This window comes from Trichoderma camerunense, assembly GCF_050948025.1.
Source record: "Trichoderma camerunense strain CBS 138272 chromosome Unknown V8C40scaffold_2, whole genome shotgun sequence".
Lineage (NCBI taxonomy): Eukaryota > Fungi > Ascomycota > Sordariomycetes > Hypocreales > Hypocreaceae > Trichoderma > Trichoderma camerunense.
Genome location: NW_028145368.1, coordinates 2058571 through 2084246, shown reverse-complemented (window position 1 = coordinate 2084246; position 25676 = coordinate 2058571). Strand labels below are relative to the sequence as shown.

Below are 25676 nucleotides of genomic sequence, written 5' to 3'. Positions count from 1 at the left end.
TACAACACTATCTAGCACTAGTAGCTGCATTGCTGTGCATGGATAACAGTTTCAATGCGGTATCGCACGTCATCTAGAACCCGAAGCCGCCATCACATGTCTGTGTCCAGCCTTTAGGCATCCGGGGAGCAACGCTCGGATCAGGTGGGAATAAGTACAGATTACAAGATTAACTCCGCGTTGAATTCGGTCAACGTGTTTACAACTTTTATGAAGCACGGTAGAAGCAGCTCGTTCAAAATAGCTTCAATGCGAGGTCCCGAGTCTCTGTGTCGATAGATTTTATCTCGTCATCCCTCCCTTCTGTAGCTATAGCTTCCAGGTTGCTTCTCATAGTTGAAAGACCTTGAAAGCCAGAACAAAGAGCCATCCATGACTTACTTGGAGTGGCAAAGAGTTGGCCAAATAGAAAGAATACCCGACTGCACATCTTGGTTACGGCGTACGTGTCTTTTCTCAGTAGCCTAGCATCTGCAGCCGAGTCAACGCAGGCCTCGTTTGGGCCGTGCCGCTGCTGATTCCCCCGCCAGAGCTACGGTGTAATACATGCACACTTACACACGACGTAGCAGCGCCATCATGCATGTATTTTGCGATAGCAGCACCGAATGGACAGAGAATCACCACATGTCAGTCGGCTGCCAATAAGACCTTCCTGATGAGGGCCATCGCATCTCGAGCTACTGCGGGGATCGATCCCGTGGCACAGGGATGTTGTATAGTGAGTGCAGGTTAAAAACACAACCCGAGAATCGCGGGGCTTCGCAAAGTTTGACTCAGAGAGCCGGGCTTGCAACTGCCCATGCTGATACTCCCCGGCTGAATCCTAGCTTGCAGACATGGCCATGGCGAGGATAAAAGCTGACAACGTGGGGACGCGGCGATTGTGAAACCTGGCCTCAGCAGGCAGGTGGCCAGATATGGTTGAGGATATCAGAGCGGCCCTGTGGGTAAGACGGTGTTCCGTTCTCCGAGGTGTACAGTTACAATATGTTGTCAGACCCAGGGTCAATACGCATGGATTGTTGGGAGCAGTATTTGTGTTTGCCACTGGAAAATCCTGCTGCAAGCACAGAGTATAGTAGAGCGAATAGAGCATGAAGCATCTACCAGTGAATAGAAGACCGCGTATCATGGGATCTTTGATTAAAGCAAGCAAACATTCCTCGCGACGCTGGCGAAGGTGGGATGTTGCGCCGGCTAAGCCCCGGCAGCCCACCGCGTCGTCCATTTGTCTCGGCGGGAATGTGACGTTAGTAGACCACTACTGTACCAAGAGGCAAGGAACACATTGCACCACCCGCGCGAGTACCTCTGTCAGGTATTTTCCCACGCTTCCGCTAGCGCAAAGGTTCAAGGTTAGTACCTGTACATAGTACGCCCGTGCTCAGTGGCTTCTACTCCTGATTCTCTCAAGCATTACGTGCCAACTGGCCCTTGTCTTCTCCATCTGATATCCGTTCTGCGGTTTATATGTTGCCCTTGCTACCGATCATGATCTCCGTCTAAACCGTCCATCATCTCTTTCCTAGATTCATTCCTGTACAAGGTACCTACTGCTGCTTTTGCTTGTGCCTTTGCCTTCGCGAGCACTCTAGACAGCTCCGATATCCGAACCTAGGCTTGCGTCTCCATCTTCTTCGCTTCGCTTGCTAACAATCCTTGGCCTGTGCAGAAGCTTCCGATTCGCGCCTTGCTCGCGAGGAGCTGTTCCTTTCGGCGTTCAATTGATCATGGCCAGCGAGCCGCTCACCTCATCATGGAATCCGGCACTGATGCCAAATAGCATACATGATGTTCCAGCAGACCACGACGACCACACAATACTAGCAGCATCTGCGGAGCCTTTGTCCGAGGCCCAAGGCCATGACCTGACGCCTGAAGAAGAAGAGCCGGTGGGATTGGATCATCATGAGGGCGGGCGCGATACCGAAGACCAGGCTTATTCTCTTGGTGGCGATGTTGAGGACGATGCTGGGCTAGCTTCGGAGGACCCCGAGCCGCACCAAGGAGCTGCTGAGACCACCGCAGAGCCTTTGGAGCCCGTGGCAGAAAAAGAAGGAGATGCCAATGGAGATGCGGCTGCGACCACAACCCGTACTGCGCAGCATTCAAGCTCCATGTCCTTTGCTCGGACCTCTCACGAAGTCAGTTTTAGCGATAACGACGAAACCGAGTGGACCCTCTCAAGGACCGACACAGATCCCTTCAAATTCATGTCCCCATCCGACAGAACGAATTCTTTCCCTGTCGTGCCTCTGATGGCGGAGGACCCGGAGCGTATCGATGATGTACATCTGCCATCGAATCAGGCGCTTGATGTGCTAGAAGAGACAGAGAGGGATGTCCATGTTGAAGAAGAAGAGTATCAAGCCGATGCGCAACATCAGGTCGCCTTGGATTCGACATCCGAGCCTGCGAAAGATCCACAGCGCGGACATGCGCCGTCTAGATCCATTGGAGGAGATATACAATGGTCGGAGGATGCAGAATCTGAAGCGCGATTCGAGGAGGGAGTTCCACTGATACCTCATTCGCACGTCGAACCTGATGCTGCGGCCAGTGGCGAAAATGCCCATATCCCCTCTTTTGACGATGATAACGAGGATGACGACTTCTTCACCCAAATCAACCAGTCTGAGGAAGATGCTGCGAACAAAGGAGATGAAATCCCGTCGTTGCAGCGGAAATCGACGATGCAAGTCTTGGCAGCTGCCAGCGTAGAGCCTTTCTCTCACCAACCCACGCTTGAGGAGACCCCTGAGTGGGATGAAGAAGACCTTATCTCGCCGCGTGGTCATGAGATTGAGAAGCCAAATCCGCTCGAAGGACTTGGCAACACGAACGAAACAGGAGCTCCTTCAAACCAGGATCTTTCGTCAAAGTGGGAACAAGCCTTCGCTAGCGATGATGATGGTGATGATTTCCTTATTGAAAACTCGACGGCAGAAGACAACGAAGAGGTGGATGCTGCTGCATTCTTGGGCAGCGATGATGAAGGCCTTCTGGATGATCTTGATGATGCACCACCGCCAACTCAGACCGCGCCGCTGAGCTCACAAGCTAGTAGCGTGGTGTCAACACCTGCTTTTGCGCCTACTACATACGCACCTACTCAGCAGCGGTCGACATCCGCCGCTTCTGCCTATACACCTGTTACGACGCCATCACAGCCGTCGTTTTATGGCGTACCCTCCCCCCAGGTGCCGGCATTCCAAGCTGCGCCGCAATACGGCCAAGCTCCTCCTCATCTTCCCGCGCAACAGATGTCAGATTCGCCTAGAGCCCAGAGCTTTGCCGACAAGTCCAAGGGAGGCTATTCGTCACCTTATGATCTCCCATCAGATTTGGTTACTTCTACCGTGAAGCCTAGGAAACGGGCCAGTCTGCAGCAGCTACAACTGGACAACAATGCTTCACTGCAGCCTCCACCCCCACCGCGAAGCGCCAGCATGAGCGCGACTGAGACGGCGCCTCCAGGCGGTATTCAGAAATCGCCTCTTATGCGGCACAAGTCGTCAGGTTTCTTCGAGGACTTGCCGACTGCACCCAGGCCGCGTTCGATCTCTAGACAGAGCACCCGAGCTATTTCCCCCAACCCATATGCGCTTGCAACCTCCCCCCATGGGCCGTCTCCCCTGAGTCCTCCCATGGCAACCCAGATTCCGCCTGCTGCTCCTCCAAGTTCGGTCGCCAAGGTGAATCTTGTGGCTCCTGAGCGAGTCAGCCCTTATGCGCCCCTTCAATCGCCAAGTGGCCCTCTGCCTTCACCGGCCGCCAACGCATCTAGATACTCCCCAGCTCCTCCTCCCCAGGGAGCTGCCAGCCAAAGTGCGCCACCACCGGCCAGCCGGTATTCTCCAGCACCACCTGCATCCCATCCAACTGCTGCATATACTCCCGCCGTCTCGGCCACACCACCTCAGGCAGTCCTACCTCACCTTCCGCGGACCTCTAGCCCGTTGGCACATTTCGAGATTAGCAGTGACAAGCCACATGGTGTTAATGGAGAAGTTGTTCACACTGAGCGACGAGCTAGTTCCTCGTACGAACCGAGACTGACCCGTGTTGCCTCTCTCCCTCCCACCCGCGAGGTTGAGGAGGAAGACGACCAATCTCTCAGTGCGACCCGTTCGCCACCGCCCTTGCCCACTCCTTCAGCTCAGGCTACCTTATCACCCCCTAAAAGGCCAGGCTCCGGTTACATACCTAGCGGTCTGCCTTCAACGCAACCAGGTTTTGTTCCACCCCCGCGAGCTCAGACGCAATCTCCTGGGGCTACTCGAGGTGGCCCGTATGGCCCGAAGCCCTTAGAGCACGCTCGCCGACCTTCATCTTCGCATTCGCCTGCGTCTCCTCCAGCTACCAAAACTGCATATGCGCCGATCACCCAGCCTCGCTCTACATATCAGGCTATGAGCATGATTGCTCCCACCGATGGACGAGAACAGGACCCTCTCCAGAGATGGCAAGGTGTTCCTATTATTTCTTGGGGAGTTGGCGGAACAGTAGTTACTTCTTTCCCCAAAAGCATTCCGAGATATGTCATGAACCAAACGACACCGTCCATGTTGCGATCTCCAGGAGAAGTCAGGGTGCGGAATATCAAGGATATTGAGTCTTTGCAGGATCGCCTGGCTAAGTTCCCTGGCCCACTAAAGGGCAAATCGAAGAAGAAAGAGGTGCTTGCGTGGCTCAGTGCTGGAATCGAAAGCTTAGCAAAGGAATTGCCAGACGTGTCCTTCCACCCACAGCTTTCTTACGAGGCGAAACGGGCCATTGAACGCCTGTTGCTGTGGAGGATACTCCGCGTCTTTGTCGAGTATGACGGTGTGCTGGAAGGCAACCCTGCAGCGGAGAAGGTCGTCCGAGACGTTCTCTCCCCTGGGACTATTACGCCAACTGCGGAAAACGATGCTCTATTTCCGACCGATCCAACCATCAGTATCAATGGCACTTCATTGACGTCAATGCAGGCCGATGGCGCCGATTCTGCTACCATGGAACAAATTCGCCATTCCCTTCTCAAAGGTGACCGTGAAACTGCTGTCTGGACCGCGGTCGACAAGCGTTTATGGGGCCACGCCATGCTCATTTCCCACACGGTCTCGCCCGACCTGTACAAGCGTGTTGCGCAGGAGTTTGTCCGCAAGGAAGTCAACCACCCTGGCCAGAACAATGAGTCTCTTGCAGCTCTATACAAAATCTTATCTGGTAATTATGACGATTGTGTTGATGAGCTAGTTCCCGTGCATGCCCGTGCTGGCTTGCAGCTGGTCTCAACGGGATCATCTTCCCAGCCGGCCAAGGACTCTATGGAAGGTTTGGATAAGTGGAGGGAGACTTTGACTCTCGTTTTGAGCAATCGCAGTGCCGATGACATTCGCGGGCTGAATGCGTTGGGCAAGCTGCTATCTAGCTACGGAAGAGCTGAAGCAGCTCACATCTGTTTCATGTTCAGCAGGCAGATATCTGTGTATGGTGGTTTCGATGATCCAAACGTCGATTTTGTCTTGTTGGGATCAGACCATCGCCAGAACTCGCACCAAATCGCCAAGGATACGGAAGCTCTACAACTCAGCGAGGTTTACGAGTACGGCCTTTCTCTTTCAGGCGCCGCTTCAGCAGCCGCTGGCGCTCCTCACCTGGCAGCCTATAAACTTCACCACGCCATCACATTGGCTGAATATGGCTTCAGGGACAGGGCTCTTCAGTATTGCGATGCCATTCTTACGGCGATATCTTCTCAGACAAAGAGGTCGCCCTATCACCACCAGCTGCTGGAAGCGGCTGTCGACGACTTCATGATACGCTTGAAACAGGCACCAAAGGAAGAATCCTCCTCATGGATGTCCAAGCCTACCATGAACAAGGTGTCAGACAGCATGTGGAACAGATTCAACAAGTTTGTCGCTGGGGACGAACCTGATGGCACCAACGGAACGCCAAATGAGGAAAGCGGCCCATTTGCCCGCATTGGAACCCCATCAATGAGCCGCTCTCCATCTGTTTCCAATTTTGACACTTTGGGCATCAGCTCCCCCAGCTACCCTGGGGCTGGCGCTCCCGCCGCAACATCAGCCCTGTCGTCAGCGTTGTCTCGATATGCCCCTGCCACCTCTCAGCCTACGTATGGCGCCGAATCACCACCGGTGTCGGCGTCATTCCCTCAGGGTGGACGGAACTCGAACGAGTACAATACTAGCACATACGGTGTTTCCCCCTCTCTTGCTGGCTCTCCACCTCACAGCAATGGATTTGCATCATCAGGCCTTGGTTTCCAGCCAATGACTCCTATTCTTAAAAATGAAGGGTACCCCGGATATCAGCCATACGGACATCAAGAATCAGCCTCATCGCAGCCGCTCTCTGAAGGATCAACGACAGGTCCCTCTACCCAAGGATACCAGCCTATTTCCTATGGATATGAACCTCCAACAAACACATCTTCATTGGAACCTGAAGACAAAAATGATGGCGTAACTGGAGCTCCATCAAACAGTTATGAACCTCCATCAAGCGGCTATGAGCCTCCGTCATTCCAGCCTTATGGGTATGAGCCGCCGTCGTACGATCCCGGAGTTGGGCCATCTACGCAAGAAGACGACGATGAACCCAAGCCTAAGAAGAAGAGTTTCATGGATGACGATGACGATGATTTCCCCGCCCCTCAGTCTAAGGAGAAATCCAAGGCGGAAAAGGATCGTGAGAATGAAGAGATGTTCCGCAAGGCCGCAGAAGAAGATGGTAAGTGTCTTTGTTCCTCTCATCATTCCATTCTTTTGTGATAGTTTATGAAAAAACCACTTGTGCTAACTATTAACAGCGAGACGCGCCGCCGAAGCTGCGCAGGCCAAGAAAGGATGGGGTTTCTCCAGCTGGTTTGGAGGCAGCAAAAAGGAAGCCGGAAGCCCTGGAGAGGCTTCATCTTCTTCACCCGGTAAACCTATCAAGGCCAAGCTCGGTGAAGCAAGCAGCTTCGTATATGACCCTGAGCTCAAGCGATGGGTCAACAAGAAGCCCGGAGCCGAGCAGGTCGAAGCAAAGTCGGCCACTCCCCCGCCCCCCAAGGCCAGCAGCAGTCCCCGATCCGTCAGCGGAACTCCTCCGCTCAGGCAGTTTACGCCGCCTCCTGCGCAGGGCCGATCCAGCGTTCCTCCGTCATCTGGCTTTGGAACTCTGGCTCCGCCGGCGGTGCTCAACAGAGCTCCGTCGCAGGAGAGTCTTAGCGCGCCGCCAATGCTGCGGTCCATGTCTGGCGCGAGCACCGATAGCAAGCCCTCTAGCAGACCTACTACGAGCATGAGCAATGCCAGCAGCATCGATGACCTGTTAAGCGCTGGACCTCGCAAACCAGGGCAGAAGAAGGCTAGGAAGGCTGGGCGTTATGTTGATGTCATGGCCAAGTGAAAACAGCAAACTTATAGAATGTCCAGTGTTTCTTTCATTCTTCATCTTGCATTGAGTACAGAATCTGTTTCTTTATCAACAACAGCCGGTGGTAGTATTGTATTATAGGGTTGGACGTCATGGTACTGTAATAATTGTTGGCTGGGGTTTATGTTTTTACTTGAGACGAAGTTTTGGAACGGGGGAATGATGGCATGAGAGAACGAGAGGATGACTGATGTAGATATACATGACTACGCAACATTTTTGGATATCTTGGATGAGACTAGCAAAAATAAAAAAACAGCATTTGATCCCCTATCTTTTGAAGTACGCCGTGAAATCCCCTGAATACCTTTGCGCCTGTTTATAGCGTCGCCATTCATCAGCTACCTTATGCAGTGTATGCTTGGACATGATACTAAGGTTGAGGGTTAGCATATATATAACGACATGAAATAGGAGACAGCAAAACTTACCGTTAGGACTGCATCGTCCCCGCCTGCATCATCGTAATGAGGTATGTAGACGTACAAGACCAAAGAATGATTGTGGCAGAAGCATGCAATGACCCTCCCCTCAAGTCGACCTGCACTAAGGACTCTACTCCAGTCCTTCCCGTCCACATAAATCGAAGCCCAAGAGTCAGGTCCACGATCGCGAAACTTAGTACTAGGGTGATCCTCGATGGGGACCCTGAGCTGGGCCGGATCTAGCTCCGGGTTATCGAGATCCGTCCAGGCGCTGGAGATGTCCGCCGTCTCGGTGGCGATGCGCACGCGCAGCCCGCCGTGCATGTTTGCGCTGATTTCGAGCCTGGGAGATTTGTTGGAGCCGTTGGAAGCGAGGGCGAGCTTGGTGAAGCGGTCCGAGATGGACTTTAGCTGGAGGAGGGGCGGCAGCTGAATGTGCACGTCAGGCTCTTGCAGCACGGGCTGGACGGTCGATGCAACGGTGTCTGGATGGAGCACTCGGATGGGAATATCCTGGGTGATGATCTTCTCGTGCTCTCTCCGTAGAGAAGTCTCGAGATGGGCTGACGAAAAGTCATCGTCGTCGCCAAAGGGATCGTCGTGAGATGGTCTGGAAGGCGCAGGTGCATTTCCGTGGGACGGCCTGGATGTGGTAGTAGTGATGGTCATGGACAGCACGGGCACGCCCTTCTTCTTGGTGAGGCGCAGAGAAGCTGAGATGCTGTTCTGGGCGGATTTGAGGGCGCGATGGAGCGGCTGCAGGGAAAGTTCCAGGTTGATGGTGTTGCCTGGCTCTGCCGACTGTATGGTGCAGTTTTCGAAGAGGAAGTCCATTGGCAGCGCCCTTCGACAGAAACAGGTTGGCATTTCAGTCAAAAACGCAGAAGAGAAACAATGAAGGTGATGTCTTACGACCAGATTTGTGATCCTGTGTCTGGCACGACGGTGAAATGCGCCGTGTCATCGCTCAGGCGCAGCCATACCAGCTTCTCCAAGGCGGAGAATGCGGCCGTGAGTTCTTTGTGAGGGTGAAGCCGGTTAGTTGAATTCATTTACGATGACGATGGGATTACTGTAATGAGGATAGACTCACTGGCAAATGTGCGAATGTTTTTCAAATCGCTGTGGAATCGCATCTTGGGGGAATGTCGTTGAATGCGGCGTGAAGATGGATAAGTTCACGGTTGAAGTTAAAAGTTGCGGTTGCTGCTGATCCGGCTGGTGTTAGTGGGGGGGAACGAGCGCTACAGTGGCTGGACCTGCCTACAGTAGGACTGCGCATCGACCTGTTCATCCATTGAGTGAGTATGGACGACGTCTTTATGATTCTGGACTTGCAAAATGAAATAGACTGATGTGGAATTATAGTAATGCCAAATTATAGAATTTAACGGATCTAGCGTTTCAAAGCACATGAAGAGACTGGTGCTGCTAAACTTCAACGATATATGCATGCAGAGTCACCTTTTATCACGTCGAAGAGACGTCAACCTCAACCTTCCACTCTAAGCAGATGATCGTAGCAAAAGCTGCCTTATCTTAAGTAAACAACTTCTTAGGATCATTCAATAAGAGAGGAACTGTCATTCAAGGCAAGTACCAACGCTATCAAGAAGGAAACCGCCAATCCATAGTAATCCCCTGGAGTGTCAACACACACAAAGTCGAGCTTACCATGATAGAACTGGACAGCCAAGATTGCCACCAAGGGGGCAGCTACATCTATGAAATAGATAGAGAGAAACATGATATGCATAGACTGGCCAAACACGCCGCATCTGCCACCCGGAAACTTCTCGACTTGACATCCAGTAACGCATTCATACAAACATGACCACACTTTCATTCCAAACAGCCATCTCTTATTTGTATCATACAACAAACTGTATATCCGGTATGCATCTCCAATCTCGCTCTGGACAATACCACACAATCGTTTCCGCCAGCCAGCAATTGGAAAAGGCAGCAATGAGGATCAGGGACTTCGGCCGATCCGTCAGGGACCATATCGCTACATCATGGATGCGTCTGGGGAGAAACCGCGATGCGACTCAGCAAAATCTTAAATCCAGTCGCAGGGAAAACTTGTTCAGTCACTTGGAAGCCAGCCGCAAGGAAATCATGGTCAGGCGCACCATCAGGCAAGAAACACACCCTTGGCCTGCAGATTCGCTTCATGGTCCTTACGCGTCATTCTCGCCGGTTGAAGGCGTTCGCGTTCGTCTTCGTAGGACTGCTTCCTCCGAATTTTCGCACCACCAACTCACCATTAGGGCCCAAGAAGAGTTCACTCCCCCGGGATCTCCAACAGGAACAACTCTTGGGATCCCAGCCGAGCATCTTGTATATGACGACCAGGAAGAGATGGGTGATATCATCCAGGCTCTCCCTCCCAATTTTGATAACCCCTTTGTCAGACCACGGAGGAGCCTCGCAGATAGCGATGAGAGTTCGGGAACACGTTCGGACGACTCGATACGATCCAGCCTTCCCAATGTTGCAACTCCCATAACACAGCCTGGTAGCCCGGTGGGTGATTCACCCGTACGTGCACCTACAGGAGCTTCTTTGGGGAGGGATCCAGCCAATAGACCCGTGGTATTTGTAGGAGGGGGATATGTAACCGACGGTTCAAACGTCATGTATATATGCAGGCGTTGTGGCGGAGGAACGGCCCATTACACCCAGGATCAGTGGGATCACGTCTTAAACATGTCGAGAAAGATGGGGAATTAAAGGTATCTCAAGGTTGAGAAACTCTTCAATTCCGATGGCGGTACATTATTCACGTCTAGGATAGCGACGAAGCGCATAGCGGCGGCGTTCAGGGATGTTCATTCTCTTTGGTTTTGTCTTTTCAGTTTGCACAGCCAGTTTCAGCGACACGCCATGATTTCGTCTCTTTTCGAGCTTCAGACCGGCCACAAGATACCCAGAGGACAGCATGTGGATTTTCTACATTGAAGAGCGGAGCGAGCGTTTTGCTATAGTATGGAGTGTTTGGGGGACAGCATAAGCAGGTCTTTTCTACTAAAGTCGATAGATGGTGTTATACATATCTAATAGAAATACAAGGAAGCGGCTATTATCCGACTGTGCTGAATCGTCAATCGCATTTGGCGCCAACTTATACCCAGTGTCGAAACGTCAGGCAGATGGTATGTGAGGCTTCTCGTGTGTCTTTACTCTTGAAGCACACTCGGTACGAGGCCGTCTTGGATGAGTCGCCAGTAGTGCCCTGGTGATTGTATGGGCCCTTTCGGCCTTCGATTATGCCTTTGGAGCAGGTAAACCCCTTGATTGCCAGAAGATGGCGTGATATCTCTAGATGTATTATAATGACATGTTTCCCTTGCGCTTCTCTTTTGTCCATCTCTTCAGCAAACTTTCGTGTTAATCCGAGTCTGAATCGCTGCTGTCGTCTATAAATCCCTCCTCTAACCTTATATACAGTCAGCCTGGCACGAAGCACAGAACGAAAACAAAATGCATATGGCCGCCAAGGGACTTACTCCCGGCTTAGGCGTCTCTCGTTGTCCGGCCGTCTGGACCGGGCCAGGGCATCGAGCACCTGAGCAATGTCCTCGTCAATGTCCTCCAGCTCCTCGCCCTCCTCGAGGTCGCGATCTGGAATGCCGCCGGCCATGGCGATGTCCCTATCTCGCCGCCATCGGAAGGGGAGGCTGGCGATGCGGACGATGCGGTTGGTGATACGGTAGCGCCAGGAGGTTGTGTGCTCTGATATTGCGTCGATGGGCAGATACTGGCTGTATCTAGCGCGGTAGCGGCGCCAGCAGGGCACGACGACGAAGGTGAGGAGGAGGAAGAGGATGAGCGAGATGACGGCGGGGATGACGAGTATCTGTGGTTTTGCGGCACGCGGCGCGTTAGTCGCGGGCGCATTCAAGGCGGGATTTCGAGCTATTCGTCGATTGTTCTTTTTTTGGTTTGTTTCTCGGGAGGGTGAGGCTTACTTTGATACCGGCTAGTGCGTCACCCATCTTGTCTTTGATGTGTGTCTCTTTTCTTCCCTTTTGTTACAGGTGATGCGATGATGTGTCGCCGGCTGCGGGTGGCCGCCGTGCTCGTCGAGGTGATGCTGACGATAGGGCGACAGGGCCGACCCCTACCTAGCCATGGAGCAAAGCCAGCTGAATGCGCTTTGTAAGGGGGGTCTTTAAGATTCGAGCTGACGACTGTTGGGATGGCGATGGCTGAGGCTCAGTTGAATGATGGCTTTGACATTGAGTTCTGAGTACTCGGTACTTGGTACTTGGACATGTACAGGCAGGCTGCCTGCAAGTACGTACCCCGGAGACGCTAAAGAGCCCGGCGACCAGCAGTTGAGCACTTGCAGGGCCGGGCCACCGCTGGAGGCTAGGCGGTTTAGGGAAGGGGGGATTTATTGAATTGATGGATGATGACGGGATTGCAAGTGATATAGGTACAGTTACCCATGGACTGAATGTACAGTCATTTGAGGTATCGGGATTATGTAGATATGACTAAGGTACATATTTGGGAGGTAGTATGTGCGGTAGTCTTGATGATAGATCCAGGCAACTTGGGCAAATGGCATATCGTTCCTTTTTCTTATCGGCAAAGTAAGGGTTTTACAGCACAGATATAAATGAAGACTTCCATGGGATATACGGAGTATACTTGCCTGATACCTTCGCCAAGAGTATAAGCACGCAAGGGATGCTGCCCTGGGTCCGAGATACCAAGATGTGAGAGATCAACGACCCATATGCCAGGACGCGGATATCACAACTTCGGGCAGCTTGCAAGTACTCTGTACTCCGGACCTACAGCCATTTGCTCAAGAACAAAGGGTATCGGACTTTAGCTGGAAGCTTCCAGGGACTGCTTCTAGATGTGGCATGGACCACGGCCTTTTTCTTCCCCACTGCCATGACGGGGGGTCCCAACGCGTGATCTTTAATTGCCCATCTGCTCTGCCGTTTATTAGATTGTTACAGATTTGGGCACGCCAACTCCCTATTCCCGAGCTGTCAGGTAGTATCGGAAGCTTGGTACGAGTACTACCGTGTCATCTATCGGTAGCGTCCGTCATTATGAGGTGTTTCATCCATAATACCTGCCAGAGCAAGTACGGGTATATAGCAGGAATAAGAAGAAGAATCAATGCGCCAGCCATATGACTAAAGCATTTGAATCTATATGCGGCTTTGAAGTCGCTCTAATACCTCCTAGTGAGGTACCGAGGCTGTTTCGAAGGAGGCTTTGCAATTGATGCGACACATCGGCATGACATAATCCTGACTGACCTGGGCACATGCGCATCATCAAGTACATCAGTACAAGTATATGCCGCATTGGTCAAGAGCCAGCACCTTAACAAAAGAGATGCGGAAAAAATAAAACAAAAATAACCCAACCCATCGCACAATGCCATCATTTCCTCAAGCCAACCAGAACAGAACCCCCCCTTGTCTCATTTCCCGCCTGTCGTCGATTGTGGATCATCTTCGATTGCCCAAATGCCAGTGATCCACATGCACGCAAGACCCAATTAGGCCCGTTCAAGGCTACGGCGCCAGTGGTTTAGGGGCCACTATCAACTGAAGTCAGCGCCTGCACGGCACCCAATGGCCTCGACGCCTGTGCGCTCCGTTGAATGTTCAGCGCCGTCGGGCATCCCAGCTAGCCCATCAGTCCCGCTGCTAGCGCTGCGGCGGCCAAAAAGAGCTACAGAGGCTTCGCCACTGACCGAGCCTAAAAGTGGCCGACCCTGGGCCTCCCCTGTGATGCGACTTGGTCAGGGGCCCTTTTTCGTCTTGAACTCACCTGCATCCATTCGCTCGTCGTCTTCCGAGGCCAGTACCAGAACGGCATCCAAAGCGCATACGAGTACAGAGGGCGACGCTGAAAGCAGCACAGTAGCTCCTACAGTTAGAAGTCGGTACGGAATTTAGCCGTCGTCGATAAAACTACACGCCGAACAAAAACCACAGAAATCAATCCAATCCCACCCACCCCTGGTCTCAGTTGTAGTCTGGTGTGTGTGCGTGCATCCTTCTACGGCCCCCGCCCCCTATCACTAACCACTTTCTCGAGCCCTTCAGCGGCCCCGTCTTCTGTATCTCAGCCTTGCTCCAAAACCTCGTCCGTCTTTGGATCTTCAGCAGCGTTTGCGAAAAGACCGTCCGCGAAACAGCAGTAGCCAGCGCGGGAGACGCGAGACGACAAAGGCAATACAGCCCGTGAAAGGGACGACTAGAACAACAGAAGAAACGAAGAAAGAAAGAAAACAACCTGAAAAGAAAAAATATCCGCCAGAAAACCCCCTCTCCCCCCCTCCCCCCACTGCAGGCCCAGCCCTGTCCATCTTGCTAGCAAATTAGGCCTCCATCATGCGAGCGGTCCAGGGCTCGCACTCCGCTGCCGTTACGTGTTTCGCCTACCCACTTCTCTCCACGATCAATTATCATGTCGTCCGCTGCCGATAAGTCAAGGCAGTCTTCTGGCGGCAGATCCCTCTTCTCCAGAGGCAAGCACCGCGCCGACAAGCGCTACACCGACATCGATCCCAAGAGCTCCTCAGATCAGTTCGAAACGGCGTCCATAATTTCTTCGCGCTCCTCGCGCCACAAGCGGGAGTCGTCGTCGATTTCGATCGACCAACCCAGTTCTCCTGATGCTGGCATCAACCAGATGGCGGGTGTGATCACGTCCATCCCCTACGACGTCCCGCCAGGCTCCCGCTCGCCAGCCGCACACGAGTTCATCCCCAAGCCCGACAACGTACCAGGGCGCCGCGAACCTGTGCCTCATCAGCTCAACCTCAGCGGCTTCGATTACCACCAGTATCCGTCCATCGACCCGTCCGCCATGTCTTCCTCCCACCCCCACACCTCGGCGCGCCCGGGCACCTCGTCCAACATGTCCATCAACAACATCACCATGGCCACCACCGGCAAGCAGGCCCAGTACCAGCAATGGGGCCCCGGGCCTGCTGTCGGAGCTGTGCCTGGAGGCGGCCCGGCTCGCGGGAGCACGTCCAGCTCCGCGACCAACGGCTCGTATCCCGTGCGGTACGACTCTTATCAGAACCCTCACTATGGACGGTCTTCAGGCGAGAGCTTCAATAACCCCTACGGATCTGGCCAGGGCTACCTGAATCCGGCATCCGCCCGCTCCTCACACACAACGCTTGCGCCCTCGCCGCCTTTGAGCTCACATCACCAGCCTCACTCGCCCCGCGAGTCTCACCGATTAACCAAGATGAGCGCCTACGGCCCGACCGCTCACGATGGTTTCTACTTCCCCAAGCCTGATGATAACTACGTTGTCGAGCAGATGTTTATGCAGCTCATGCAGAAGCGAGGATGGCACAACCTTCCCGAGCAAGCCAGGAGACAGATGACCGCCTACCCCGCAGAGAAGAAGTGGACATTGCTGCACCAGGACCGTCTGACGGAGTGGCAAGGAGAGCAGAAACGAAAGCAGACCGCCAGGGCCAATCAGTATGCCACACCCGACGTAACCACCTATTCTGATGAGGAGGGAACCCCCGAGTGGTATGTCAGGAGGGTCATGGAGGATAAGCTGGATGCGAAGGGTATGGGGTCTCTCGAAGTCAACTTGAGAACACAGCAGATTGGCTGGGTGAAACGATTCGTCGAATGTCAAGGTCAAGTGGCTCTGGTAACATTGCTGCTCAAGATCAACAGGAAAAATGTCAACGGAGGGCCAGCTTCTGGGGCGATCTCTGCACAGACCGAGAAGAATCTGGATCGCGAATACGACATTGTCAAGTGTCTTAAGGCCTTGATGAACAACAAATTCGGCGCCGACGATGCTTTGATGCAGTCAAAGGTCCTCCTGGCCTTGGCCAGTTGCCTTATTTCATCTCGACTTACCACGCGCAAGCTCGTCAGCGAAATTCTGACCTTCCTCTGCACCTGGGGCACTCACGGCGAAGGACACTTGAAAGTGATTCAGGCTCTAGACGAAGTCAAGACTCAAGTGGGCGAGAATGGGAGATTCGACGCCTGGATGCGGTTGGTGGAAGTCACCGTCGATGGGCGAGGAAAGATGGGCAGTCTTGTGGGTGCTAGCGATGAGCTTCGTACGGGAGGCATCGGAATGGAGAACCTACTGATGGAATACGCGGTTGCCACCCTGATTCTAGTCAACATGATCATCGACGCACCGGAAAAGGACCTCCAGATGAGGGTTCACATTCGAGCCCAGTTCCACGCCTGTGGCATCAAGAGGATCTTGACTAAGATGGAGGGGTTTCAGTACGAACTACTAGACAAGCAGATTGATCGGTTCCGCACCAACGAGGCCATTGATTATGAGGATATGCTCGAGCGTGAGAACAGCAGTGTGAAGGATAATATCGAGGGAGATGCCAAGGACTTGACCGACCCGATTCAAATCGCAGACACGATCCAACAGCAGCTACACGGAACCAAGACGCATGACTATTTCGTATCCGCGCTTCAGCACCTCATGCTCATCCGAGCCAACGATGGTGAAGAGCGACTACGCATGTTTCAGCTCGTCGATTCGATGCTCAGCTATGTGGCCATGGACCGACGCCTACCCAATATGGACCTCAAGCAGAGTCTCAACTTCACGGTTCAGAGTCTGCTGGACAAGCTGCATACCGATTCTGAAGCTCGGCAGGCACTCGATGAGGCGTTGGAGTCCCGACAGATTGCCGAGGCCGCCATGGCAGAGCGAGATGAGATGAAGGCAAAGTTGGAGCTCGGAGCCGATGGCCTCGTGGCCAAATTGCAGAGGCAGCTAGACGAACAGTCTCGGTTCATTGAGGCTCAGAGGCGCCAGGCAGACGGCCTCAAAGGCGAATTAAATAACATTCAAAGCGTCCGAGCCAAGGAAGCGCAGCGCTATGAGCTTGAGACAAGAGAGCTGTATCTGATGCTGCGAGATGCCCAGGACATTGCAGCATCTAATGCTGTTAAGGCCAGCAGTGGCAAGCCCGGCAAAGAAACCAGCTCAGCTCAGATGCAAGGTATTCTTGACCGCGAACGCCTCATGGAGCGTCTGCAGAAGCAGCTGGAGCGACAAAAGACCCAGTATAAGCTGGAAGGCAGAATTTGGGGAGACTCAGATGGTCCCTCCGATCGCCTCCGTGCCCTCAGAGAAGCCATGGATGGCGACGGGGAACCAGGCACCCCCCCTGGTGGCGGCACGCCACCTCGCGACTTCACTAACAGTGTTCTCGGAACCATCCATCGTGGTCGGAGAGCGTCCAAGCGACCGGCCAAGCTCGAGCAGCATGCTATTGACGAAGATGATGTCGAGATGGATGAGGAGGGTGTGGTTATCGAGCGCCCGAGAATCATCGAGATGAGACGACCAGTTGTCGATGCAAAGCAGCAGGCACAGCTTCTCGGCGAGATCGGTTCCAAGGTCAAGAAATACGAGGGCAGCGATTCCGAAGCCGACGAGGGCGCAACTACAGGCCCATCCCACCCTAGCATGGAGTCGTCCTCCCCCATTACTCCAGCAGAAGGCGAGGCCCCCAAGGTCGAGGTCACCGCTGCCGGAGGACCCCCGCCGCCTCCGCCTCCGCCTCCTCCCCCGATGCCCGGTCAACTTCCCGGAGTTCCACCTCCCCCGCCTCCGCCTCCCCCTCCGCCGATGCCGGGCGCGTTTCCGGTTCCTCCACCTCCTCCACCTCCGCCCCCTATGCCCGGTATGGGAATGCCACCACCTCCCCCTCCACCGCCGCCCATGCCTGGTGTCGGAGGTATGGCACCGCCTCCACCGCCGCCTCCTGGCATGCCTGGCGCTATCTCCGGTCACTACTTGCCTCAGACACCCGCCTTCTCCGCCTCGCCTTCTGTTGGCTTGCCAGTGATGCGGCCTAAGAAGAAACTCAAGGCTCTTCACTGGGAGAAGGTTGATACCCCTGAGACCAGTCACTGGGCTGCTCACGCCCCCTCTGCCGAGGAACGAGAACAGAAATACAACGAGCTCAGCCGCAGAGGAATCTTGGATGAAGTCGAGAAGCTTTTCGTGGCCAAAGAAATCAAGAAGATTGGTGGATCTGGCGCCAAGAAAGATGATAAGAAACAGCTTATATCGTCCGACCTTCGGAAAGCATTTGGTATGTTGGTTGTTTGGAGACTCCCGTTGCACCTTTGGTAATGTTGAGCTAACATGTGAATTTCTAGAAATCGCTTTTGCCAAGTTCTCTCAGTACTCGGTTGAAAAGATTGTGCAGATGATTATCCATTGCGACGACATCATCATCACAAACCAGGGTATCATGGACTTCTTGTCAAAGGACGACATGTGCAACATCAACGACAACGTCGCCAAGCAAATGGCACCCTATAGTACTGACTTGACAGGGCCAGACGCCAAGAACCAAACGCGTGAACAGGATCCCGAAGAGCTCACGCGACAGGATCAGATGTATCTGTATACGGCATTTGAACTTCATCATTACTGGAAGAGCAGAATGAGGGCGCTTGCCCTGACGCAGAGTTTCGAATCGGATTACGACGAGATCAGTGCGAAGATGCAGGACGTTGTCGCTGTCTCTGAGTCATTGAGAGATTCGGTCGCACTTATGAATGTCCTTGGTCTCATCTTGGACATTGGAAACTACATGAACGATGCCAACAAACAAGCGCGCGGTTTCAAGCTCAGCTCGCTCGCTAGACTGGGCATGGTCAAGGATGACAAGAACGAATCGACGCTGGCCGATCTTGTGGAGCGTATTGTTCGAAACCAGTATCCTGAGTGGGAGAGCTTCGCCGACGACATTACTGGTGTCATAACGGCACAAAAGATTAACATTGAACAGCTTCAAGCCGACGCCAAGAACTACATTGCCAACGTGAAGAATGTGCAAATGTCCCTGGACAATGGTAACTTGAGCGACCCCAAGAAGTTCCACCCCCAGGATCGCGTCGGCCAAGTCGTTCAGCGAGTGATGAAGGAGGCGAGAAGGAAGGCGGAGCAGATGCAAGTCTACTTGGAGGAGATGATGAAGACTTACAAGGACATTATGTTGTTCTACGGAGAAGATCCCGCAGACGAGAATTCTCGTAGGGATTTCTTCACCAAGCTAGCCGGCTTTTTGCAGGAATGGAAGAAGTCGCGCGAGAAGAACGTTTTGTTGGAGGAGACAAGGAAGCGCAACGAAGCCTCCATGAAGCGCAAGCATGCGCAGACGAAAGCGGCCAGTCTCTTGGCAGACAATGGACCTGCATCGCCATCGAGCACTGGCGCCATGGACTCACTGCTCGAGAGACTTCGAGCAGCCGCACCGCAGGCACGGGACCAGAGAGACCGTCGCCGCCGTGCCCGCTTGAAGGATCGTCACCAGGTCCGTGTGGCCTCTGGGCAGCAAATAAACGATCTCGACGAGATACCAGACATCGAGACCAACTTCTCCAAGTCTGAGCCAACAATTGACGAAGACGGAGATTCGCAAACGCCCGTTTCGCTGCCCCCTCCCTCGCGAGATGGCAATAAGGAGGATGATCTGGCTGACCGAGCAGCGGCGCTACTACAAGATATGCAGGGAGGCAATGGAAACGACGAGGGGGATGTCGAGAGGAGAGAGACGATGAGAAAGGCGAGGAGGCAGACGGCAGAGGAAGAACGGAGAGCGAGAAGAAGACGGAGAGAGAGGGCCTCCAGCACAGTAGACGGAGCTAAGGATGAGTCTTCTATTTTATCGGTATCAGAGGATATCCCACCCACGCCAACACTTGACGTACCCAAGCAAAAGGAGGAGGCTACAACGCCGACGACACCGGAAGTAAAGGCAGATGCGAAGGAGGAAGAAAACGCTGGCCAAGACGGCAGGCTGGAGGAATCCGAGAAGATACAGGAGTAATTGTCACACAAACATCATCACCATGTATTTTCTAGAGAACCAAGAAAGAAAGAAAAAAATTCACCATGAAACAAGAACCATGGATCAGCATATATATACACATATATACCTGCCAACAAGTACATACAAACTTAATGTTTACAACAACTGCAACAGCCGCAAGAGGCGAGAAGAGAAGACGTCTCCTTTCGTTCTTTTTTTGACCGTCTTTTTGATTCATTTCTTTTTTTGATCTGGAAGAGAGCTGGCGAATTTGGTTCGTTGGATATAGACGTTATGCTACTGTTGTCTTTCTGCGTCTGGGCTGTCTGTTTGAGGGTATGGTTGTTGTTGTTGGTGTGGTCTTAATTCTTCTGTGTTATTATTCCCTTTTGCGGATGTGGATAAGCTCTAGGTTTATTGAAGTTGAGGAAATAATTGTATACATAATAGTGCAGCATATTAGCGGTAGTCGCATGTACAGCGTTATCACGTAGACGGGAGGAAGTCTGCTCAAGTAATATACACCATATGATTTATTCTTTTTTGATACAACATTCTGTAGTAAAGTAAACGATAAAGATTGAACCCCAGAAAGAAAAAAAAAAGACCCCGAGTGCTATGCCATCATGGATATCGTTACATAAGAAAAGGGTAAACAAAAAATAAAGCTTTGATAATCCGATATATTCCATCCTCCAAAAGCGCCCTCTCTTTTTTCATATAGGAGAAAGACGCCTCTTTATCGCGACGGGCTGAGAGGCCTGTTGAATCCTCCCTGCCGATTCATGTACTGTCGATACTCCGACTTCTTCTCCTTGCGCACGCCGCCGGCGTTGTTGCCCGCGACTTTCTTCCCCTTTGTGGTGCCGAAGCCGCCGAAGCCCATCATGGCCTGCATGGCGGCCACGTCGTCGTCGTCCTGGCCCTCGACCTCGATGTCGTCGTCGTACTCGTCCTGCTCCATTCTCACCGGCGAGGGAGATGCGTCTCGTCTGCTGCTGCGGTCTCGGTCGCGGCGAGGGGGTGAGGGGCTGCGCTTGTCGGATTTGACTTTGATGTTGGGCTGGGATTTGCGGGAGGTGTTTTCTGGATGGGGGCGGGTGGGCAGGGCGGAGTGGGAAGGGGATGGTGAGCGGCGACGGTCGTCGCGATGTTTTGCTGCTTTTTGCCGATGTATGTTAGCGAGAGGATACTAGTAGTTTGAAGATGGTGTTCCTTGTCTATGTGCTTACATCGTTTGTCATCGCGATCATCCCAATCGTCCTGCCGACGAGGGCTGTCCCGCCTATCTCCATCTCGTCCTGGGCGACGGTCTCGGCCACCTCGATTTCTGTCTCCCCCGCGGTCTCGTCGGTGCTTATCCGGCGACATTGAGCGATCTCTCTGATTATCACGTCGTTCCCGCGACCGCGACCGGTAGCCTCTGCGATCTCCTCCTCGGCCACGATCTCTCTCTCGGTCTCGATTGTCCCAGCCGCGCTCGCGCTCGCGGTCTCGGGGAGGGTTTCTGTCGCGACGGTCTGAATCATCCCACATCTGACGGCTGTCGGGCCGCCTGGAGCGGCGTGAGTCGTTCATGATGGAAGAATATGTTTTGAAACTGCGGTAATTGAGAAGTTGGAGGATACACAACGGCGAGGAGGCTATGACGTTTGAGCTTGAAGTTTCTAGAATTATTTGGACTTGTACTTTTGGGTCAAGGCTGAACACAATGGCAGGGGTAAAAGGACTAGCAACTGTGGCTTGTGTGGCTTGTAGCCTATGCCGGCGGCTTGATTGGCCACTTGGCACGAGTAGCTCCTCAGCCTTGCAGTGACCTCTAGCAGCACCACCGTGTTCATTGCATCCTGGAAACTGTTTCTGATCGACAGCCAATTCTGACTTGGCCTTTTTCTCTCCATTGGATGAGGAGAGACTCCTGGTGATTTTCTTTACATAGAGCTGAGCTCTGTAGAGAAAAAAAGAAGAAATTGGGCAAAAATGGCCAAGTTTGCCCAACTGCTGGCCTCTGCGGCCGCGCTGGCGGTTGGTGCCTCAGCTACGGGGAGCGAAACCGTCCTGATTAACGAAATTGGCCGTCTGAACAACCAGAGCTTGCTATGGGGCCCTTACAAGCCAAATCTCTATTTTGGAGTGAGGCCGAGGATGCCCCAGGGCCTGTGGACGGGCTTGATGTGGGGGAGAGCTGAGACGTACATGGATATTCAGCAGTGTATGTGAGAGGATTGAGTGAGATGGCGATTGTCTTTATGAATCTGATGCTAATATAATGGCAGTGTTCCGCTACACCTGTGAGCAGGGCCAGGACATTCATGGATATGGTTGGGATGAGTACGATGCACGGACTGGTGGCGTTCAGACAATTCACGACGAAGGCAACGGCATTGACATCACCACTTCCTTCATCAAGGTTCCCGGAGGAAACCATGGTGGCAGCTGGGCTGCGAGAATCAAGGGAACTGTCCGTGATGATACACCCGACGACACCAAGTATCTGGTGCATTACTACATTGCCCAAGAAGGTCTCGGAGATCTCGAGGTCCAGGGTGAGGACGGTGATGGACTGGGATTCGAAGGCGATGTTACCTTGAAAGGAAGCTCCGGTGCCTTGGGCGATTACACCGTTGTGATTACTGAGGGATCCGGCAACCATCCGGAATCTGATCATGAGATATCCGCTTCACGGCGAGGAGATAGGACCGTGGTACGAAGCCTCGTCCTCCCTGGCGAACATATCTGGCAGGCAAAACCTGCAGTGTTCCAGCAGCTGCAGGAATCCATCCAGGAGGTTCAACAACAATACACTGACGAAACTTTGCCTCCCCCATGGCAAATCTACCGACTCAAGCCCCAGGCCGGTGGTGGTAACGTCCACCTCATTCAGAAAGTGTTTGAAGGATCATTTGAATTCGACGTCATCTTCTCATCAGCCTCGGCTGGCAAGGAATTGACAAGCCAAGACGTCACCCGAGAGATTAAAGAGACTTCGGAGGCTTTTGCACAGCGTTTCTCAAGCGTCTTTGATTTGAAGGCACCTTACAACACCGACAAGTACCAAAAATTCGGCAAGAGCATGTTTTCCAACTTGATTGGAGGCATTGGATACTTCCAAGGACATCAACTGATTGACCGGTCTTATGCGGATGAGTACGAGGAAGAGAACGAAGGCTTCTGGGACGATACAGCCGAAGCCCGAGCACGCAAGGCTCAGCAACTAGAAGGCCCATATGAGCTATTTACGAGTGTTCCTTCGCGACCATTCTTCCCTCGCGGATTCTTCTGGGACGAGGGATTCCATCTCATTCCAATTGCCGACTGGGATATTGACTTGACGCTCGAGGTTGTCAAAAGCTGGTATAACACCATGGACAGCGATGGATGGATCCCCCGTGAGCAGATTCTTGGCCCAGAGGCCAGAAGCAAAGTGCCAGCGGAATTCCAGGTCCAATACCCTCACTACGCCAACCCACCGACCCTATTTTTGATCATTGAGGACTTTATGGAGCGCCTTCGTGGTGCCAACGGAAGCGCGCCTGCCGAGAAGGAGACACTATCTCAAGGGCAGACCTTGTATAATGCTCATCTGGATAATCTGGAGCTGGGTGGCGATTTCCTCCGCAAGATTTATCCACTTCTTCGACGACAATACGATTGGTTCCGCAAGACGCAGAAGGGTAACATTAAGGCATATGACCGGGAGGCCTTCTCTTCCAAGGAGGCTTATAGGTGGAAGGGCCGGTCCGAGACGCATTGCCTTACCAGCGGTCTGGATGATTACCCTCGACCGCAGCCGCCGCACCCGGGTGAGCTCCATGTGGATCTCATGTCGTGGGTGGGCTTCATGACCAAGTCACTCATCAACATTGCGGATGCGTTGGGCATTGCGGATGAGATTGCCGAGCTCAAGAAGAATCTATTTGCCATTGAGCGTAACCTAGACGACCTCCACTGGTCTGAGAAGGATGGCTGTTACTGCGATGCCACTATTGATGAGTATGAGGAGCATGCTCTCGTGTGCCACAAGGGATACATCTCGCTGTTCCCATTTTTGGTCGGGTTGATGAAGCCTGACGATGCTAAGTTGGGCAAGATTCTTGACCTCGTGGGCGATGAGAGTCACCTGTTCAGTCCTCATGGTCTACGCAGCTTGAGCAAGCAAGATCCGCTCTACGGAACGGAAGAGAACTACTGGCGCAGCCCAGTATGGATGCCCATCAACTACATGGCCTTGACACAACTCCACGTAAGTCTCACAAATTTGCTGTCACGATGGACAACTTGCACCAGCAGCCCAAGATTTTGAAGCTAACTCAATCCACAGAGAATCGCTACCCAGGAGGGTCCCTTCCAAGGCAAGGCTCGGGGCTTGTACAACAAGCTGCGCACGAATCTGGTCGACACTGTATTCAAGAGCTGGGAGGATACCGGCTTCGCTTGGGAGCAGTACAACCCCGAGACAGGCGCTGGCCAGCGCACGCAGCATTTCACTGGATGGACGAGCTTGGTGGTGAAGATTATGGCCATGGCGCCGTTGGATGAGGCGGCGCCTATTAGGGATGAGCTGTGAGGATGAAATTTTTTTTAGAGTTTGATGCCTTAGAGGATAGCCCAGAGGGTAGCCCAGACTTTGCCAAGATAGAGTACTGCAATAGAAGAGATTGGTTCAGATGCATGGATGCAACCCTGGTTGGGCTGGTTGGGCCGAAAACGAGGCAGCAAATCCGGCGGATGCCATTGGCATGGCTTGCTTGGGCTACGTGGCACCTGTGACGCTCAGGCCGCAATTTTTTCAACCCCCGTAAAGTGCACGCATATCGTTCTGCAGCTCTACACGTATCCCATGACTAGTCAAGGTGAGATTGGCGAAATGTCGTGTGCCGAAGCTATCGGCGGGTTCGCATCTCTCAGTGGTTCGCGCGGGATGCTTTTGGCTGGTCTTCTGACAGCGGTTCGCAGGACCGTTGGATCCTGTGTGCTGACTCAATTCAACGACATGTCTTGTGTTGTGTGGTAAAGCGAGCAAGAAGAAAGACTACAATTCACGATCATCTGTGAATAAAAAAAAGTTGGCGATGTTGTTGTCACTTGAGAGATGGAGAATACATGTAAGGAGGACGTTGTAAAGTATGAGTCAGGCTTGTGCCGGTTTTAGGACGTGTATGAGTAGTGCACCGTATAAAGTCGATCCAATCAACTAACTTCAACTAAGACATGAATCACTTCCTCACCAACAATACAACTTGTGTATTTTAAACCCAAATTATATCACAACCAATGGCTGTGCTCTCTCAAAAAGCTCTACAGAATGGCCTCAGCATCAGAAGAGCCACGGCTGAAGATGTGCCCTCCATACAAGCCATAGTCAACGCCAGCTACTCCAAATATATCGAACGCATAGGGAAACCCCCCGCGCCTATGGTGGCCGATTACAACGAGTTGCTCAACACTCGCGATATTTATGTCCTAGAATCTACTTCTGATGAAAAAGTCGTCAAAATTGTCGGTTCTATTGTTCTGCGTATAGATGTTGAAGCAGATGCAGTCATGGTTAACAATTTGGTTGTTGAGCCTGCGGCCCAGGGACGAGGCTATGGTCGTGTACTTATGGATTTTGCGGAGGATGTTGCGAGGGAGAAAGGCATAGGATCGATGGCTTTGTTTACGAATATCAAGATGTATGAAAATATTGGGCTGTATTCTAAGCTTGGGTATGCGGAGACGGGGAGGAGGACTGAGGATGGTTATGAACGAGTGTATTTTCGCAAGGAACTGAAAGCAACAAACTAAACTAGACTAGATAGATTGAAGAACGCAGTAAACAGATGTTGTTTTGAAAAAGAAAGAATCCCATGCTTGCCATCTGTTGTGTCAATCTGATGTATGTTGCTAGAAGACCTTAGCAACGGCATTTCTTAACCCACTCATGGCTACGTCCAAAGGGCAGTCCTCTGTTCACTCTCCTGTAGCGGCGATAG

General features: G+C 52.7%; 11 protein-coding genes across 11 annotated transcripts; 6 read left to right on the top strand and 5 right to left on the bottom strand.

Annotated features, from left to right (window-relative positions):
- The first annotated feature begins 1425 nt into the window (after nt 1-1425).
- V8C40DRAFT_233500 (Sec23-binding domain of Sec16-domain-containing protein) lies at nt 1426-7708 on the top strand. The gene is made up of 3 exons (XM_083213379.1): nt 1426-1549; nt 1676-6747; nt 6827-7708. Exons 2-3 carry the CDS (start codon nt 1734-1736, stop codon nt 7408-7410), a joined length of 5598 nt encoding a protein of 1865 aa, XP_083078101.1. The 5' UTR covers nt 1426-1549; nt 1676-1733; the 3' UTR covers nt 7411-7708.
- V8C40DRAFT_233495 (checkpoint protein Hus1/Mec3) lies at nt 7616-9040 on the bottom strand. The gene is made up of 4 exons (XM_083213378.1): nt 8956-9040; nt 8775-8880; nt 7869-8706; nt 7616-7810 (listed from the first exon to the last, which is right to left on the bottom strand). The coding sequence occupies exons 1-4, from the start codon at nt 8996-8998 to the stop codon at nt 7784-7786; spliced, it is 1014 nt and encodes a 337-aa protein (XP_083078100.1). The 5' UTR covers nt 8999-9040; the 3' UTR covers nt 7616-7783.
- A 190-nt stretch (nt 9041-9230) lies between these two features.
- Nucleotides 9231-9767, bottom strand: V8C40DRAFT_233494 (uncharacterized protein). Its single transcript, XM_083213377.1, has one exon. It carries the CDS (start codon nt 9706-9708, stop codon nt 9424-9426), a length of 285 nt encoding a protein of 94 aa, XP_083078099.1. The 5' UTR covers nt 9709-9767; the 3' UTR covers nt 9231-9423.
- Nucleotides 9768-9830: 63 nt separating this feature from the next.
- On the top strand, nt 9831-10845 carry V8C40DRAFT_282612 (uncharacterized protein; the record flags this gene model as incomplete). The annotated part of the gene is made up of 1 exon (XM_083221820.1): nt 9831-10845. One exon carries the CDS (start codon nt 9831-9833, stop codon nt 10596-10598), a length of 768 nt encoding a protein of 255 aa, XP_083078098.1. The 3' UTR covers nt 10599-10845.
- Nucleotides 10846-11031: 186 nt separating this feature from the next.
- On the bottom strand, nt 11032-11977 carry V8C40DRAFT_100179 (uncharacterized protein). The gene is made up of 3 exons (XM_083210659.1): nt 11837-11977; nt 11375-11724; nt 11032-11304 (listed from the first exon to the last, which is right to left on the bottom strand). The coding sequence occupies exons 1-3, from the start codon at nt 11861-11863 to the stop codon at nt 11256-11258; spliced, it is 426 nt and encodes a 141-aa protein (XP_083078097.1). The 5' UTR covers nt 11864-11977; the 3' UTR covers nt 11032-11255.
- Nucleotides 11978-12989: 1012 nt separating this feature from the next.
- Nucleotides 12990-13306, bottom strand: V8C40DRAFT_233489 (uncharacterized protein). Its single transcript, XM_083213376.1, has one exon. The coding sequence runs from the start codon at nt 13282-13284 to the stop codon at nt 13066-13068; it is 219 nt and encodes a 72-aa protein (XP_083078096.1). The 5' UTR covers nt 13285-13306; the 3' UTR covers nt 12990-13065.
- Nucleotides 13307-13985: 679 nt separating this feature from the next.
- On the top strand, nt 13986-20226 carry V8C40DRAFT_233488 (formin homology family protein). Its single transcript, XM_083213375.1, has 2 exons — nt 13986-17973; nt 18041-20226. The coding sequence occupies exons 1-2, from the start codon at nt 14316-14318 to the stop codon at nt 19717-19719; spliced, it is 5337 nt and encodes a 1778-aa protein (XP_083078095.1). The 5' UTR covers nt 13986-14315; the 3' UTR covers nt 19720-20226.
- V8C40DRAFT_100164 (SNUT3/LISCH7 family protein) lies at nt 20190-21404 on the bottom strand. Its single transcript, XM_083210658.1, has 2 exons — nt 20934-21404; nt 20190-20862 (listed from the first exon to the last, which is right to left on the bottom strand). The coding sequence occupies exons 1-2, from the start codon at nt 21277-21279 to the stop codon at nt 20441-20443; spliced, it is 768 nt and encodes a 255-aa protein (XP_083078094.1). The 5' UTR covers nt 21280-21404; the 3' UTR covers nt 20190-20440.
- A 111-nt stretch (nt 21405-21515) lies between these two features.
- V8C40DRAFT_233482 (mannosyl-oligosaccharide glucosidase) lies at nt 21516-24814 on the top strand. The gene is made up of 3 exons (XM_083213373.1): nt 21516-21913; nt 21978-23944; nt 24023-24814. The coding sequence occupies exons 1-3, from the start codon at nt 21682-21684 to the stop codon at nt 24266-24268; spliced, it is 2445 nt and encodes an 814-aa protein (XP_083078092.1). The 5' UTR covers nt 21516-21681; the 3' UTR covers nt 24269-24814.
- On the top strand, nt 24296-24807 carry V8C40DRAFT_233484 (uncharacterized protein). The gene has a single exon (XM_083213374.1). The coding sequence runs from the start codon at nt 24377-24379 to the stop codon at nt 24713-24715; it is 339 nt and encodes a 112-aa protein (XP_083078093.1). The 5' UTR covers nt 24296-24376; the 3' UTR covers nt 24716-24807.
- A 21-nt stretch (nt 24815-24835) lies between the features above and the next one.
- On the top strand, nt 24836-25542 carry V8C40DRAFT_233481 (acyl-CoA N-acyltransferase). The gene is made up of 2 exons (XM_083213372.1): nt 24836-24858; nt 24911-25542. Exon 2 carries the CDS (start codon nt 24976-24978, stop codon nt 25486-25488), a length of 513 nt encoding a protein of 170 aa, XP_083078091.1. The 5' UTR covers nt 24836-24858; nt 24911-24975; the 3' UTR covers nt 25489-25542.
- Nucleotides 25543-25676: the final 134 nt, after the last annotated feature.